At 52.7% G+C, this 18,122-nt stretch overlaps 1 protein-coding gene across 23 annotated transcripts in view; it reads left to right on the top strand.

Annotated features, from left to right (window-relative positions):
• Positions 1-18,122, top strand: part of celf5a (cugbp, Elav-like family member 5a) — a 157,173-nt gene that overhangs the window by 77,429 nt on the left and 61,622 nt on the right. For all 23 annotated transcript variants that reach the window (XM_078108627.1, XM_078108628.1, XM_078108608.1 and 20 more), the window contains exon 3: positions 10,029-10,077. In XM_078108627.1, coding sequence (XP_077964753.1) covers positions 10,029-10,077 — 49 coding nt within the window. The remainder of the gene's footprint in view (positions 1-10,028; positions 10,078-18,122) is intronic.

An 18,122-nucleotide genomic window follows, 5' to 3' on the forward strand; every position in this document is an offset into this window, starting at 1 on the left:
GATTTCGTTTTAAACAAGAGAGAAATACATGAAGAACGAGGTGCTGGAGGTGAATGAAATGAAGAAAGGAAAGAGGAAAGAGGAAAGGGAGTGAAGGATGTAGAAAATCCCGGGTGGGCTCAGGGTTTCATGAGGAGGTTACCGTTGGAGAAGAAAGCGTCGCTCAAAATCTTTCTCTTTGCAGCCTTTACTTGGTGCTTGTTAAATGAGTTCTGGTGCTGGCTGTGTGGCAAATGCATCTCATTCCGTGTCACGCTACAGTTCCTGCCTTAAAATGATTCTCTGCTTAGTTCAATTTAAGTTGTGTGCGGAATAATCGATCCCCCCCCCCCCCCATTAATTCTACTTAGCCAGGCTTCACAGTACAAGCCCCGGCTCGACTGGCCCACCGAGCCCCGCCGCTGCTGAATGGCTGACCTTTACCCGCCTCGGACTGCCATTGATTTTCAGCAGGACTTATTTCATGAACTGGGGTCTGGGACAGGACACCCAGATGAAGATGAACTGTGAGGCGAAAAAAAAAAAAAAAATCTGTTTCTTTAGGCCTTTTCATTTTCGCCTGCACTCGTCTCTCTTTGTTTCCCCTCCCCTCCCCTTTGCTCTGGAATCAGTTCTGCACACTGTATCGGCTGAGCTCGGCGGGTGGCCCGGTCCGAGTGCAAATAAAAGCGCCCCCTATGTGACCCCCCCCCTCCAGCCCCTACACACACACACACACACACAGCCCCCATCGTGCTAAGAGCCCCCCATCTCCCGTCAGTGGAGTGTCGGAGTGTGAGCCTGCTTTAAGTTCGTGCTTTAGTGTCTCCGTATGAGCGTTTCTGTCCGTGCTTGAGTGCATGTAGGTTACCTTAAGTGCTTCAGGATGTCTCTCTCTCCCCCTCTCTCCCTCTCTCTCCCTCTCTCTCTGTGACATGTGCCCCTTGGTAATCGCAGTTAGGAAATAATGCAAAGCAGAGTGTGAACAAGCCATTAGAGCTCCCTGGGCTGCCCTCAGAGCCGGAGAAATTAGGAAAACAACTCTGACCCCACGAAAAACAACAGACACAACACCCACCTCCACCCAACAGGAGGGAGAAGAAGAGAGAAATGCATCTCAAATCCCAAATGCAATTTCAGTAGGATTCTTTTCTGCGGCGTTAATTCCTAATTGTTGAACGAATGGGCTCAGATGCACGTCATTAAAATGAATAAATTAATACAAATACGTTTATTTAAAAGACAAGGAGGGGAGGAAGTGTAGGAGGCTTCCCAGTGTGATTCAGCTGGAGTTCATGCAGAGTGCACAGTGTCTCCCTCCCTCCCTCAATGCCTCCCTCCCTGACTGCCTCCCTCCTCTCGGCCCGCATTGGCTGTATATCAGTGACTGTTGACTGTAAAAAAAAAAAAAATCCTTTTAAATTTAATGCCCACTCATGAATACATGCATGCGTACAAACGTCCCCGGATGGTGGGAGGCGCCAAGGGCAGGTGAGGTGACAAGGATGCTGCTGTAAACAAGGAGGAGGACACGCCCCGGCATCATAGCCTGATGATGGGCTCCCATCTTTCACTGGAAGCCTTGGCAGGTCGCAACCAGGGACCGTGAATATCTATTCTTCCAAGTTCCTGTTCCGATCCATAGTTCACTCTGCAGTGTAAAACGCATCCCGGAGCGCCAAGCCGTCCACGCGCAGTAGTTTCCGTAGTACCTGCAGAGAATTTCAACCAAATGTCATCAGCAGCGGCCCGAAACCCCACCGACGCCGCCCCCCCCCCCCCCGATGAAATAAGGCCGCCTGTGGCCCCCGGGAGGTGGCGAGGAGCCGCAGTTTGGCAAGAGACACCTCCGATGTGTGTTCCGCTCCGGTGCTCCTTGTTCTCACTTTGTCAGACTGTGTTTGCTGCAGATTTGGGAGAAAGGGCGAGAGCCCGGTGTGCCGCTCGTCGGGCCCCTCGGGCGCTCTGCAGTTCAAGGTTGAATTAGACACGGCGAGAGGGCGCTTTTTTTTTTTTTTGGGTGTGTTTTTTTGTTTGGCAAAGTTTAAAGTGATGAGGAGTCGGGCGCTCGGGAAGAGGATGTACGCGCTCATAGACGGGCAGGTCTTTTTTTTCTCAAAGTGGCTTTACGGCCAATAGTTGTGGAACCAGCAGAAGTCGCAGGTGGCAGTGTGTGTGTGTGTGTGTGTGTGTGTGTGTGTGTGTGTGTGTGTGTGTGTGTGTGTGTGTGTGCGCGGGCGGGGTGTTGATGTGGCGGGCGTGAAGCTCGGAGCAGATGGACGGAGCAGGTTGGCCCCGCGTCGATCCCGTGAGCTCTGGCTCCGGGCTCGCGATGGACACACATGTAGCGGGCGCCGCTTGGACGAGCTTCCTATAAGGATGACAATCGGTCCGGCGTCCCGTCATTAACAAGCAGAGCGCGATGCTGATCTGCAGCCACGGCAGATGTGGCTGCCTAATGAGAACGAACGGAGACGAACGAAAGGTCCTCCAGCGGATGGAAGATAAACACTCACAGGAGACTTAAGGGAGACAACAAAGTATTATTATTATTTAAAGAATGCATGGCTCTGTTATCTACCTTACAGACATTGAGGATGGAGGGGGGGAGGGAGGGAGGTTGTCTCTCTATTTTCTGGCCCGAGCTTCTCCTCAAAGCCGGCATGCTTGGCCGCGCCGCCATCCCTCCCTCCTTCCATCCGTCTCCATCCTCCTCTGGCTTTTTCTTCTCCGCGTCCTCCTCCTCCCCCCCCCCCTCCCTCCGCGGGACGGGGATGGCACTGGGAGCGGGAGGGGGCAGGAAAAGTGCAAGTGTTGGTGAATTGCTAATAGGCAATCATAATGCTCAGGACAAGGATGCCTGCTGGAGGTCTGGGGACCATTAAAGAAACGTCAACTCGGCATAGGTATGCCAAGAATTATGAGTCAGTGGGCAGCCAACACGTCTTGGCTCCCATTGGTCAGGGCGGCAGGCCGTAATCTGTCACAATCCTGGAGTTGCTGTGACAGCAGCAGGAGCATTCTGGGCTCAACACACAAGGAAACATGCAGCTAACAGTGTGTGTGTGTGTGTGTGTGTGTGTGTAAGTGTGAGTGTGGTCGGGTGGAAGTGGAAAATGTAACGGACGCCATATGAATCGATTTCTGTAAGTTGCGGCGTACCAACGTAGTACGCGTGAACGTACAACATTGAGTCGTATCTAGAACAAACAAAGGCGTCGTTCCTGTGGGAAGTTCTACTGTGGATCGCGTGTATTTCATGGAAACAAATTGTCAAACTCCCGAATTATTATCTGCATGATTTGTGACTGTTTGTCGACACGGCCGGGATGGAGAGTCTTGTGCGCCGTTGTTTCTGAGAGTTACATTCCCAGTGAGCCCGCGGCGGTGCCTCGGGAAGGCCCCCCCCCGCACGCCACGCCGGCGGAACGTAATCCTCAAAGCGAATATCACGGCGTCGGTGCACGAGGGCACCTTTTTAGCCTTTTTTAGTTATCCATCACGGAACACATCGTCTCGCTGCTTCCTGCCCGGACACCTCGACGCCGCCGCTGCCGCCGTGTCGCCCCTCTGAAGCCGCCGGGTTGGGCCCCGTCGCCGCCATCGTATCTTTCTAAGGACGGTTCCTCAAAGTGAACCAAAGAGCATTGACCACATCAAACGGGGGAGAGAGAGAGAGAGAGAGAGAGAGAGAGAGAGAGAGTGTGTGTCTGCGTGAGGCCTGTTTGTGTCCGTGGAAGAGATGTGAGCCCACCAAAAGCTTAAGCCTCCAGTGTGCTGCGCCGATAAGATTCATTAGATAGGTCAGAGAGAGAAGGGGGGGAGGGGGGAGGGAGGGAGGCGGAGAGAGAGAGGGAGAGGGAGAGGGAGCATTTGTTGACACAGATTTACAATGAGTCTCCCACCGCTTCACGCATTACAGTAACACGCCATGTCAATAGCTCTCTGGGCTTGAAAAGCAGCCGTGCCAAAGATGTCTGCGAGCGATGCCCCCCCTCCCCCATCACCCCCCTCCCTCCCCCGATAACCAGAGTGTGGCTCATGAGTCAGGAAGTGGAGGAGAGACGCTCTCTCCTTTTTTCCTTTCCTCTTTATGAATAAATCCCCATAATTCAAGTCATCTCCCGAGCATCTTTTCGTTAGTTCCCCCCCCCCCCCCCCCCTCCTCCCCCCGTTTCTGTCACTTCTCTGCACCCCTCCCTCCCCTCTCCCTCCTCTCTCTTTATCTCTAGGACGCCCTGCTTCAGGCTCAGTAGGACAGGATTTAGGTTTTAGCTCAATCCCCCCCCTATCTACACCCCCCCCCCCACGTTTCATGATCGCACACTGTTCCCGTCGCCCACACACCTGAGTCCACCGCACAGGACTCCGCCAGACAGGAAGACATGATCGCGTGGGGGGGGGGGCAGGAGTGGCGCGAGGGCGGGTGTGTGTTTTGTGAGCAAACTTCCTCTGGTGCCTTCAGTTGTTTTCCGGCGCCCCCCCCCCCCACAGAGGAGGCGGTTCTTTCATTCACCGTCATAAAATCTTGATGAGAGCTGAGTTCTGCTGTCTGTGTAATGAGGGCCGCAGCAGTCGGACAGCCGGCCGACCACTTCAGCATATAGAGGGTGGGGGGTGGAGGGGGTGGAGGGGGTGGAGGGCATCGAGGGGGGGGGCAAACAGAAACTTGGATGGCATCAGACAACAGAAGGTCTAATGGTCTTAATCAGAGATGCTGGTGGTGATGTTGCTGCAGATTGTGCACGTTTGCCAGGCTGGTGGACTCGCTGCTGTAATACAAGAAGCTTTCCATGTAACAGATGGATCTCGACAGTTCTGTCCCGAAAGCGCCCATTCAGCCTCCGTACAAAACGAAAAAAAAATAAAAAAAAAGTAACACTTGCTTGTACAAAATAACCACGATAGCAAATTGCACTTCTGAAACCGCGGGCACGGCCCGTTTCTTTTCCACAATGCATTTTCTGTTCCAAATGGACGCCGCGTTATGCGGTGGAACCTGCGAGCGCGATAGCGGGCCGGCTGAGGTCTGCAGGTGTCTTGTCAGTCCGTGTCAGCGCCCCGACCTGTAAATCCTGTCAGTTCTGATAGGAATCCCGGAGCTTATAGTAGCTGCCATCTCCTCGGCACTGACTGATGCCTCTTATCTGGACCAACACGCCGCTGCCGCCAGCACATTTTCACACGTGGGTAAATTATAACTCGCTGGCGCAGACGTTTTCCCGCCAGAGTGTTTTTTCGGGTGCACACGCTCACATCGATTCGTCCGCACACGGCAGGGCGGCCGCAGCACGAGTGCATCGAGGGCCCGCACGCATACGTGTCTTCATTTTAGCATGTAAAGTTTGCTGAACGCGTAAGAAAACTCTTTAGCAAATATTTGTGATTTTTTTAGTAGCTGTTTCCTTCACGTTATGTATCTTAAGAATGACATAAATGCTGTAGATGTTGATGTTGGGAGCAGCTCCAGGAGAGCGCAGATCCGATGACTCAAATCTGCTTTGATCGGATAACTAATCGGACCACCGACCCAAACCCAGAGGACACAGAGACCCTCGTCCCAGGGCTTAAAGCAAATGACATCATTGCCTACAAATCTATGCTATAACGCCAACACATGTGTTTTCATTTCCAGCTTCACAATCTCGTGAAAAAGTTCCTCACCCAGCTTGATTCGGTCGTTTGAATTTGATCTTCATCTGTAATTTTTTTTTTTTTCAACATTTTTTATTGTTAATGAACAATTATTACGATAGCAATGAAGCACTTCATAACTATAAATCATTACACCACGGCTTTCCCTCCCCCCGCCCCCCCCCCCCCAACTGCTCTCTCCTGCACTGTAGACACTACAGATTTATTAGTTGAAGCCAGGGGCCCCCGGACAGCCACCACTCAGCACTCCCTCAGATCAATAATTGGAAATATTAATTATATCAGCAGAGACGGGCCAGTCAGAAAGGGGCTGTTTATGCTCCTGTTACTGAGCAGTGCAGCAACTCGAGCTCTGATGGCCCACTAATACGTATAAATGATCCCAGGACAAACATTACTCCATATTAAACCTGAGTGAGAGCCAGAAGACATCACACATATTGTGCGGCAATTAGAGTTATTTTATTGCAGGCGCTGTAAGTGAGTGCCGTTGCGTAACTGCTGTAGAGAAAAAGAGTTTCAGTGCAATTTTGTTGCTGTGCTGTATTCTCTCCCGTCTTCTTTCAACGCTGTGAGAACGTTTTTCTTTCTGGAGTCTGCAAGTTGCACGCGGCTGCATCGGCCGGACCTCGACCAGTCACGAGGTCATTACTGTCGCGGGCGGTGCCAACCGGTGCACAGTAAATCCTCCACATCGCTAACAGGCCGAGCCCCGGCCGCGCTTCCTGCGCCCGCTCCGTGTAATTCGAAATCAGACAGCAGATCTTTTTCTTTTGTGGCCCGGAGACCAAAGGGCCGGCCAGGCCGAGCGTCACCGGTTTAATGACGGAGAGATCTCCGTCCATCCAAGACCGGTTCCACGTTCATCTGCAGCTCGTCTCAGTCAAAGAACGCAAAATGTTTAACCAAACGGGCATCGTGTGCTTCCAGCGGGCCCATCGCACACCACAGTGTGCGCTTCAGGCCCCCGGGGGTGGGGGGGGCTGCTATCTCGCCCTCCATACAAAACAGCGTACCAGTGCTAAGAGCTTTAATTCCACTGACTGGAGGCTTAACTTGGCAAATGAGACGGCTTAATAAAACCGTATGGAAGTATAGATTCGTCGAAGCCCTCGGAGCGGCGCGCCGTACGAGGAGAGAGACGCCGGCAGTCCGACGGCGAAAAAAACGAAAAAAAAAAAAAAAAACACGGTTTCCGCCGGAGGAGAAAGATAAAGAGTAGTAGCTCGTTTGAAGGTTGCGAAGCCGGCGAGTTGTTGTGAGTCATCGCGGGAGCTCGTTTTGCGCTCGCCTTCACTTTAACGCGGCCTTTGAGACACAAAAGAAGCAATGCGCAGCGCCGTGTTCGTAGAAATGTCCCAGATGTCCTCAGAGATAAGCTGTCCCAAACATCCAAGTTTGTTGTTTCCTCTGCATGAATACATTATTTTAAATCCTCCCTTATAAACATCATTTGCAACACAAGTCAGCAAGGACTTGTCAAATGAGTCTTTTTATCTTTGTTTTCCTTCTGATCTCATTTTTTTTGCCCAATTATTTTTCACCGCTGATGTTAACGGAAGACAGAAAGAACCAATTCAAGAAGATATTAGCGTGTGAATTGGTTTTCTTAACTGTTATTTACAATATGGCTAAAGCCTGGAAAGAACTAAGATAAAATAAAAGGTTGCCGACTACAGCGAGAGTTGGCATCCTATTTAATATGAAGTGCCCTTTTTAAAACATCATTGTTCTCTCTAATGACATTTATATACAAAAGAAAAATCAAACAAATAAATTATACAGGACGCAATAACGCAAAACGTCAGGACACCCAGAATTGTTTTTCTGCAGAATTCCACATCTGGATTGAGGGCAATAATTATACTGTCTTCATGCATTTAGCATTATATTGACCAAAGGAAAACCTGGTTTTCTGAACACATGAAGCTGCTTCAATCAGCTACGTCAGCTATAACATAAACGTGCCAAAGAAACAGACTACCAGGTCAATTCGAGTTTAAAGTTCCCTTAATAAAATTTAAATTGTAGAAATATTGAAAAGGTGCATCTCTAGCTGGGTGGGTGGGTGTGCAGTCCAGGCGAGCTGCTCCCTTTCTCTGTGTGTTATTGTGTAAGTGAAAGGCAGGCGGCTGCCGTCAGAAGTGAAAACGCCACTCAACAGCGAAGCGATCTTATCTAAGTCCTGCACGCTGCCTCCTTTCCTTCCCTCTCTCTCTCTCTCTCTCCCTCCCTCCCCTTCCCTCTCCTAGCCACTCCCTCACCCCAACGAACGGATGCCGAGGATCGACAACTACAGCGCGTTGTCATCGGCGAAAGCGGTGCATCTGCCGCTTTTATTTAAAGACACCCGGCCTGCGCACGCAGCACAAGCGTTGGCAAACGTGCACCTCATTTCTGCTGCGCGTGTTCAAGAGGAATGAAGCCCACTGAGCGGCATCGGCAGTGACTGTTCAGGACCACGATGCGCTGCTCTCGGGCAAATGAATGGACCATTAAGCTGGCGCGTCGGGGGCCCGACAGTAGCTAGCTTCAGAGAGAGGAGAGGGTGGGGGGAAGTGATGGGGTGGGGGGGGGAGGCGCCCCGTGGAGACGGCTGAGATCAGCGCACGCCGACGAGGAGCCGATTCGGCCTCCTCCATCGAGCATCCGAACCGCCGTCAACTGGCAGGATGGAAATCCTGGAGACCCGTTTGACGCGTCGGAGGCAAATTTCAAAGATTCAACATTTGTCTCGAGGACACCCCCCTCCTCCCTCCCCCTCCCCCTCTTTCATTCTGAGGCGGTTGCTTTGAACACGTGTGCGGTTGATCTATCCGCGCATGCTGTGGAGCAGCGCGCCCTGTGGCTCGCCATTAGCATACCGTCGGGTTACTTTGCTCATGTTGTACAAGGGGAAAGAAAGTACTCGCAGACGGGGGGGGGCGGGTGGGTTGGGGGGGGGGGGGGGACCGGTGAGCGAGCCAAGAATCAAGGAGCTAAAAAATCTCAACCTTGGCGAGCGCGGAGCATCCTCCCTGTTGTTCCCTCAAAGACTTAGCCGCCGCTAGATATCGTTTAAGATGGGTGAATTTATGGAATCATTTCAGCGAGGGGAAGGTTACCCGGTTGCTCAAGGTGAGAATGGATACGTTTAGCACTTAATGAATCAGGCCCGGGCCTCCCCCGTATATCAGCATGTTATTAAGACATTTTAAAATCCCATTATGGTGTTTCTCCTTGAACATGTCATGCTTTTATTGGACTGCCCTGTCTTTAAATCTGACCTTTTCAGCCTGGCTCCAGTATCGAACAGAAAAGCAGATTCATAACGGGCCGATGGAACAAAATGTGTACACACGTGGGTGTAAAAATACCTGCAGTGGATGGTTTTTTTTTCGCCGATATGACCGGGATGCCCGGTAATGGGGAATAGTTTCCAGCAGTAAAAAGATGCTTAAATAGCGGCTACAAATGGTTTCCTGTAAATGGGCCTGTGTGGTGAGAGGTTGCTTTCATGTTCCAGTAATCTTGTTAGAAATTCGTGCCACTTTTGGCCCCCCGATTTCATTCAAATGTGTGCGCTTTTATTGTTCAATCCATTTGTTTCGGACTGGATCATGAAACGAGGGACACTGGCTGCAGATCAATGCACAGAAGTTATATTGCGAGCATTACGCGCTGCCACGGCGCATATACACAAACGCAAATGCATGTGTGGGTTGGGTGTATAAACAGAATGCATACAAATATGTGCTAGACTTTAAAAGGAAAAAAGAAAGAACCGTAACATATTGTAAATCACGGACAGATCTTTCAAACTTTTACCGTCGGGGGAAATTGCTCAGCTCGAACAACAATAATGAAAAAGGAGGGAAGTAAAATTGGGGAAGGAGGAGAGCGTGACACAAAGGCTGTGATGACAGAGGCTTCTAATCCAGGCAATGCCATTCTTATCAGGGTCCAGTGGATTAGAGTGAGCCTCCTAACCGGAGAATCCGCAGCCCAAGGGCCCGGATCAATAGGCCCGCATTGATCTCCCTCCTTCTCTGGCCGGGTCCACTTTAACTGGGACCGCCTCGGCCTCTATCCCTTACGCACACACACACACACACACACACACACACACACAGACACACGCGTGCACGTGCAGAAGTACAAATAGACACATTTCCGCTTGTTGTTTTGTTGTACAGCGAGTAACAGGACAGCAGGAACACTCGGGTGTCGGGTCGCGTTAGCCGCGCGGCGGCGCTCCGGTTCGAGGCAGCGCAGCCATTAGTATGGTTGAACGGGGGGTTGGGGGGGGGGGGGGCCTCGACACCTCTGCTTTGTGGCCCCTTGTTGTGGCGACGACAGCCCACCGAGTCGCCGGCGCTAACCTTCTCTGTTGCTCTTCTCTCTCTCCCGTCCAGATGACTCGGCCCATCCAGGTGAAACCGGCTGACAGCGAGAGCCGCGGAGGTAGTTGTCTTCTTTTCTCCATCATTTATTCACGTCATCCCCTTTTTCATCCTCCTCATCGGGGCTAATTCTTTTTCGTTCCCTTCCCACTGATCTCATCTGTTCCGCTGCGCTCGACGCAATATTTCTTTCGGCGGAAAAAAACCCCCAAAAAATCTCATTGCAGCTCCTTTTTTATTCTCGCGTTGCGGCACTCGCATACGTAAGAGCCGCAATCTGCAATCACTGCGATCAAAGCGCCGCGTAGCTTACGGCGAACGGTCCGAATGCGCGCAAAGCACGCGACAAGACGCGTGTGTCTGCTCTCAGCCCGTCACTTCTAAACGCGTTAGAGTGGAAATGTAATCTCACTTCTTACACGCCGCATTGTGTCCCTTTTGTTTTTGTCTCCGGGTTTAAATCCCTTGGGTCTTATGGATTAATCTCACACCCTTTACCCTTGTGCTGGATGTAATTGATTTAAGCGTCTGTGTTATTGAAAGCATGTGACGGGGGGGGCGCCCGTCTCCCCCGCGCCAAGTGCATTATCGCCGCGCTGTAAATCACATCGTGATTAGGCTTCACTGCCGGGGGGCCCGGAGCCGCGGGGAAAAAGCCCCCCCCCCCCCCCAACGCCGGGAGGCCTGCGCGGCTCGGGCCTGAGCGCGCCCGCAAAACACCAGTGACCAGTGTCAATGGTACAGGCGTGGTTGGTTGGAGGTTGGGGGCGGCGGCGGCGGCGGGGGGGGGGGGGGGTTTGCAGGAGCAGCCAAACAATCAATAGATCCGCAGGGTTCCTGCCAAGTTCCTCATTGCTTGGCCTCATTTCTGTCGTCTTTGATCTCTCACGTATTTTTAGGGAACCTTTCATTTACTCGCTGCCTATCTGCATATATGTTAATGGCCCTTTAAGTCTGTGTCACAGACAATAAACCCTTTGTTTGGGGGGGGGTGTCGGCCAGTAAAGCCTGGTTTATGCTTCTGCGTTTTCAGAGCGACGCAGACGCGAGCCCCCCTTGCGTGTCCCTCGCGTCGCTTTTCACGCCTCTTTGCGCCAAAGGCCTCCCGCAGCGCACCAGGCTGCGATTGGTCCGCTAACTACGTCCTTCACGGAGTCTCACATTTCCGCTTTCACAGCCCGACAGCGCCGTTATTGAAACGAGAAGAACGTTTACGAGAGAACGGAGCAGATTTAAGAACTTTTGTCGGAGGAAATGCGTAAATATGGGCGCTTACACAAGCCGTCATTGGCGGGTTGCGGAAGCGGGTTGGATTCACGGAGGGAGGTCGCCGCAAACGCCGGTTTGCCGGTCGAGAGGCGCACAAATACGGGACAAATGTGTCGATGCACGGGGCAATATAATCTATGATAAATAAACAAACAAATAAATAAATGGACGTGACTCTCTGGGTCGCCTTCGACAAAAACACGTCACGCCGCCCGTTGTTCTGGCGGTGAATCGCCAGAACCATGAATTGAAACGACGCAGACGCAGAAGCACGCCTTTTAGCTGTTTGGTTTGTCTTGGTCCTCCTCGTCCTCCTGGAAAGGGGGGAGAGAGAGAGAGAGAGAGAGACGGGGATTTTGAAAGTGGGGGAAAAAAACTGGCAGGCAGGGAGAGAAAACGCGAGCATGATGCCAAGCGCCATGCAGCTGCCGCGCTGCACTTCTGAGGCTTTACCTAAGAACCCGCTGCTTGTTCTGGGGTGAATTAGGACGGCTGGCCACTTGGCGGCGTGTCAAATGCGCACAATCTTCAAAGGACGGCGTAACCCCCTTGAGACGGATGGAGGAAAGGCCGTTAAAGATCACTGTCGGTCCTCCGTGGTCTCTTTCTCCCCCCAACCTCATCTTCCCTCCTTCTCTGGACTATTCATTCAGAGAGGAGCGGTGAGACAAGCAAAAAGGGTCTTGTGCTGTTGAGATTGATGTCCCCTATAGCTCCATTGATTTTGCCATTGTGGAGCTGTGTGTCCACATTAACAATGACACTCAGCTGTCTCTTTACTTGCTTGTGAGTGGCTGGCTTTAAGGCTCCCGGGGCACCCCGGGCAGGACGGGGGCCCGATCGCCGGCCCGGGCCGCGGGGATCCCGCAGAGGAACAAATGAGCGCCGGAGCCGAAACCGCGAGCTGCACATCATCTTAAATGAACAGGTCAAAGTGGCGCCGCAGGGGCAATCAAACCGGGGGCCTCGGGCTCCGCCGCGTTGGAGGTGAAGGCGAAAAAGAGAAGGGGGGGAAGGGGCGGAGGAGAGGGTTCTGATGCTTCTCTGAGTAAAGATAATCTTTGGTCTCCTCACGCATCCGGTTCCGCCATTAGCTGCTCCCGTCCGCCGTTAGCCGACGCGCCTCCTCGGCCGACTTTTACAGGCATCAATAACTCCGGGGAGGAGCGGATGCAGAAGGCTATTAATTAGCCTCTCCGTGCAGCGGAAGGGACGGACACACCGGGGACCGACCCGGGCCCGGGACGGTCCGACAGGGGGGCGGGCAGTCCTCGGCGCGCACAGCCACCGTCGCACTAATTAGTCCCTTAATCTCATTACGAGGAGGGCTTTGCGGATCACCTCGCCGGGTCGGCCGCCCTTAAGGGAAAGACCTGTTACTGTGGTTTTAATGCCTGCAGGACCGGCGCTCCTCCAGGAGCAGGTCTCCGCTGTCATTAAGACCAGACGGCAGCGCCGGGTTACCGCCGCACTGCAAAGTCTCACTGCAGCCAAACGGGTCGCCAGAAGCAACGCGCCTCAGCAACATACAGTCTCATGCAACTGAGACTGAATTGTGAATTTCAAACCTCCTGCAATTTATAGTAAGTGGCACGAGATCCCACTGCCCCGTGTTTGTTATTAACACTGACAGGCTTACTTAAGTTAAGGGTGAAACCGTATCGAGCCCCTTGAGAGCTGCACTCACACCGCCATGATCAAACCACCTTGCCCGTGGAAATGAAAGGGGAAATGTACGGTAGAGTAAATTCGTCCAAACGCTCTGTCAGCCCCTGCTGCCGCCTAACAAAGACACACTGTGAAATGAATATTAATGGCCAATCACCCACCTAATCTAGCAGAACGGCAGCAGTTACACATTGGGCCACGATTCACACCCGTGAATGTCTCCGTCACCGATGACGCGGACCATTCTGGGGTGTTACGCCCCCCTCCCCCCCCCCCTCCTCCTGCGGCGAGGAGGAGGAGGGGCCTGTCTCGCTCGCTCTCTCTCCTCGCAGGTCTCTGATACGAAATAGATTGATTTTCCATCCCGCGTGGCACTGATGACTGGCACTGACTGCTGCTGATATTTCACTTTTGAAGGGCCATTGAGTGGCTCCTTAGAGGGCTTGGCGCCCTCGCTCGGGATAAATCAGCTTTAACCACTTTGATTTCGTCCTAAACCTTTAACCAACGGCGGCCCTTTGGCAGTCCACCGTGTCTTTCCCGTCCCGTTCTCGTTTCCTTTTTTGCAAGCTGTCATTTTACTTGATTTTATATATTTTTTTTTTTTCCTCCTCGGATAATCTCATAAGACCTGCCACGCGCCCTCGGGGCGAAATAGTCTCACCTCTCCTGCATGTGTTGTTTCCTTCACGGGTCTTCGCATTTCCCGGCCCGCTTGGCGGCCATTGTTAAAGTTTTGAGCTCAGAGAGAGTCCAGAGAGGCAGAGAGAGGAGGCTGTCAGCCGGAGGGAGGGGGGTGAGGGGGTGAGGGTGGGGGGGGGGGGGGGGGTGGCTGCTTGGCACAGCCACATCTCCAGCCCACTGAGGAGGCCTGGATTAGAAACGGGCTCTGGCATTATCAAGGCGGGGCTTTGCCGCCCACGCGCACACCCACAGTCACGCAGCGAGGAGACGGGCGAGCGCGTCCGTGCCCCATACGTCTCTCTCTCTCTCTCATGCAGCAACATGCATGCACGCAGTGGGGAGTTAGAGGCACGTGACGATGACGGGAGCATGTGCCCACACACACACACACACACACGTGTGCATCCGGTGCATGTTGCACATGTGCAAACACGTACGCCGCACAACGAGTTACGCCAAGTGGAACGGGTCCATCTTTTCCCCTTTGTGAGCGGCGCTTGTGTGTTTGTGTGTTTACCTCGACTGAAGGACAATGAAAAGGTTTGCTCCGGTTCACTGAGATGTGACGGAACAAAGGGAGGAAGAGAGAGAGCCCGAGCGAGAGGCAATAAGTTAAATGGAGAGTGGGGATGCAGGTGGGGGGGGGGGAGGACGATTGGGAGTCTAGATGGCGGGAGCAGGTTTACATGCTCTGCTGCTGTTCTGCGCTCGGTTTTTGATGATGAATTTATCTGGCGTGAAAGACAACAGAGTGGTCCATGTATTAAACATCAGCGGCGTCCTCGCCTCCTCGCCGGAGAGACCGAGATCCAGAGCGCGGCTCGGTAACGAAGCCGGCAGGAAGGCCTCTGAGCTCCGCCGAGCCCCTTTTGGAAAAAGGAGAGGAGGAGAGAGGGGGGGGCAGTTAAACGAGACAGTGTGGATAAACGCGGCGGGAGGCGGCGGAACCTTGCACCCTCTCAACCTTTTGGAGGGAAGAGGACCAAAGATTACTGGTCGCCACGTGACTCGGCCCGGGCATTACCGGAGAGGTCTTGAAAAAGTCGGCCCGCGCGTTGGCGAGGGATCAGGGGGGGGGTAATCCAGAGGTAAGGCCAGCTGTGCGGGTCACACTGTTTGTTCCAAATCCCCTCCGCTGGTCTTACACAAACAACACAAACAGGCCTCGGGACTTTTTTCTTTCCAACGAGCTGCTCCGGGATGTTCGGGTCACTCTGCCTGTAAGCTCGTAAACGCCCCCCCCCCCCCACCCCCCCCCTCCTCCCCACCTTGTCAGCACAAACCGCTTTCGTTTCGGTACGCGAGGGGAGGCGAGGGGAGGGAAGGCGGGAGAAAAAGGACAGACGAACGGGAGCGAGAGAAAGACTTGATGCAATCGTTTCCACCGGGATGCGCTCGGCTCCCGGGGGGGTCGCGCGGCGCTGAGGCTTTGGCAGTAACGCCGAGTCGAGTGGAAGGAGCACAACCATCCGCCAAATGATCCTCGGTGGGCGGAGATCAATTAGCCCTTATCTAACGAACCTCTAATGATAATACCAATGCGAAGAAGTTGCCCACGCGGCAGAGAACAACAAGCGGAAGCCGAGTGATGATGTCATGAGTTTCGCAAGTCGAAGGACGCAGTATTTGATAGATAGATCCAAGATGGCGCCGTTGATGGCCGCCACGGTGCTTCGGTGCGCTTCGTTTTTTGTTGTTTTTGTTGTTAATTACGTTTGCTGCTGCGATTCCCGGAGCTCTTTCACCAGAGATGAGCTCTTGAACATCTCCAGCGGAGTTACTTCCAACTCACTTTAACTGTAATTCATCACTTTGTCGTCACTCGTCACTTTGTTACTTGTTCGTTAGTGCACTTAATATATATATATATATTTTTTTATTCAAAATGTTTAACTTTATTCCCTTGTTTTATACTAACCCATAGCCTTATTCTACTAACCCATTTCATTTTACTTTATTTTATTACTTGTGCACTGCTGTCTTGTCTGTCTACTGTCGCGCACAAAGCGCCAAGACAAATTCCTTGTATGTTTGGCATATTTTGGTAATAAATGTTTCCTGATTCCTGATTCCTGCAAACGGAAAATACGCTGTACAGATGGATGCAGCAGCTAGACAAAATAACAGAAACGCCGTATAATATCGCATGCAAAAGGCCTCACGGAGGTGGCATTTATTTCTGGGTCGTCTTTGATTGCTTGGTATTTTCCTATGAGTGTCGAGGTTATCGCACACTCGCCCCCGGCGCTCGCCTTTTTTAAAATATGCATACATAACACACATAAATTCAGCTAAACACACTTTGATCCTCGCTCGCCTATGTTTTTTTTTTTCTTTCTTTCTTTCTTTCTTTCCCTCCCTCTGAAAACCCGCTCGCACGGCTTCCCCCTCCGTCCCTCGTTCGCCGCCACGGCCTCCCGCCGCGTGGGCGGATCAGCAAAGGTTACTGTTGAACACAGGAAAGGAAAGGTCAGAAATCATGTTTAGTATTTCATGGGGGGGGGGGGGCCGGGGGGGGGGCCCGGGAGGTAATTCCAGCCCGCAAGATTGTGTTCAGGCGAGCGGGCGGGCGGGCGGGCGGGCGGGGCGGGCCAGCGGCGGAGAGACGCTCATGCAGAAGGAAGCGAGGCGGGGACGGGGACAAGGTTATCCAGTCAGCCGCTGCCTCCCAGCCCCTCCGCTGTCACCCTTAATAACAGCCTCTCCCTTATCACCGCAAGCATCACCTTGAGAAACAAACTTGTCTTCTTTCAGAGAGACGGCCCCCGTATGCGCCGGGGTCCGCCGTTCTCATTACGGGCCTTTCCACGTCTTCGGGGACGGACAGACTGCGGATCAATTTACAGCTCGATTCTCTACACTTTGTAATTCCTTCCGAACACACCCTTCATCTCCTGCTGCCCCCCGTCCTTCCTCTCTTTAAGAGAGTCTGCTCATGCAGGCTGGAGTACAGTGGTCGTCCACGTCGTCCTCTGTTCCGCGCCGCTTTTGCCGTTGAGCCGCGACACAAAGACGAACCCAAAGACTCGCAAAAAGGGATTCGTCGTTACGACGCCGGAGCGCTAAGCGGTTTCCTTCCTCCGTTGGCCGACAAAGGGGACGCCGGCTGTTCGGCGGTTGCGGGCCCGCCACCAGCATTGCGCCATTCAAATCGACGCAACGTGAGTCGCCACGTCGGAACGACACTGATTGCTTCGGTCACATGGAAGACGTCATCTGGTCTCGTAGGGCGTTCCATTCACGCACGGAGAGGCTCGCCGTGCTCGCTTAAGCGACCTTTTCGAGGCTTGTCTTATTTAGTATTTGTTTTGTGAACGTCTTCCATTTCGTCGTGCATTCTGTTGCTTAACATAAACCAGCCTGTGTGCAGCGCGTCAGGACAGAAGCAGCTTCTGGCGCAGACACCCTTTCTACTCTTAAGTAGTTTTCCTTAATCCTTAACTGTCTCAATTTAACTTTCACGTTTTTTTTTTCTCCCTCCTGCAGATTTTGATTTCTGAATTAAACACGCGTGGGCGCAGAAATCCACGTGAATAATTATGAACATAATCCCCAAAAAGTGTGCAGTTCGTTTTAATTGAGACCCCAAAAAAAAAAAAGTACAACCCTGGAAGAAGTGACGTGATGTCAGCTGGCGTGTTCACCCACGGAGAGGAGCCCACGCGTGAGGCTGATAAAATAGTTTATGTATCTGTGTGTGTGTGTGTGTGTGTGTGTGTGTGTGTGTGCCCTCTGTGATTGCGGTGGAGCTGAAGGAGACCAAGCGAGGGCTCTGATTGGAGCACAGAGTCGGTGCAACCTCTGCCAAATCTCCGCAATCACCCGTTTGCTCCTTCTCTCCGCTTTAATGGCACCACTTCATAAGGAAGCCGGCTCATCAGGCAGCCCGCACACATAGGACGCACACCGCACACACACACACACACACACACACGCGCGCTCGCACTCACGGAGAGGAGCGCATACGCGCGGTGAGGTCAGGCTCGACAGATCGGGTGGGGCGCGGCAGGCCTCAGAACGGGGAGAGGAGGTCCACCGGCAGATGGGAGGAGATTAAAGCAGACTGCAGACACACACACACACACATGTATAAATATAACACCCCCACACCAGAGACACAAGCTCCACTCTCCTGGTCCAGGGCTTTTATTGTGAAAGGTAAGAACGGAAGGTGTGCGGAAGACCCCGAAAAGAAAGAAAAAAGTCCATCTGGGTTTGTGAGATTTGTCTTTGCAGCACGTCGGGGGAAAGAGGAACCATTTCTCCTCGCGGGTTATCGAGGTATTTCCAGGTGACGAGTAACATTGTGCTGCCCTCGCTCCAGCTGCTCTGCACAGAAACCCTCCGCCCTAATTATGTGAGACCTTTGCTCCCTGCGCTCCGTGTGGAAAGGAAACGTCCCGTTTGTTCACAGAGAGAAAGGCCAAAGATTATTTGGGTTTGTTTTTTTTGTTGCCAACAAAAAAGACAGATGAGCCGGAGAAA

The sequence above is a fragment of the Gasterosteus aculeatus genome, chromosome 8, assembly GCF_964276395.1.
Source record: "Gasterosteus aculeatus chromosome 8, fGasAcu3.hap1.1, whole genome shotgun sequence".
Lineage (NCBI taxonomy): Eukaryota > Metazoa > Chordata > Actinopteri > Perciformes > Gasterosteidae > Gasterosteus > Gasterosteus aculeatus.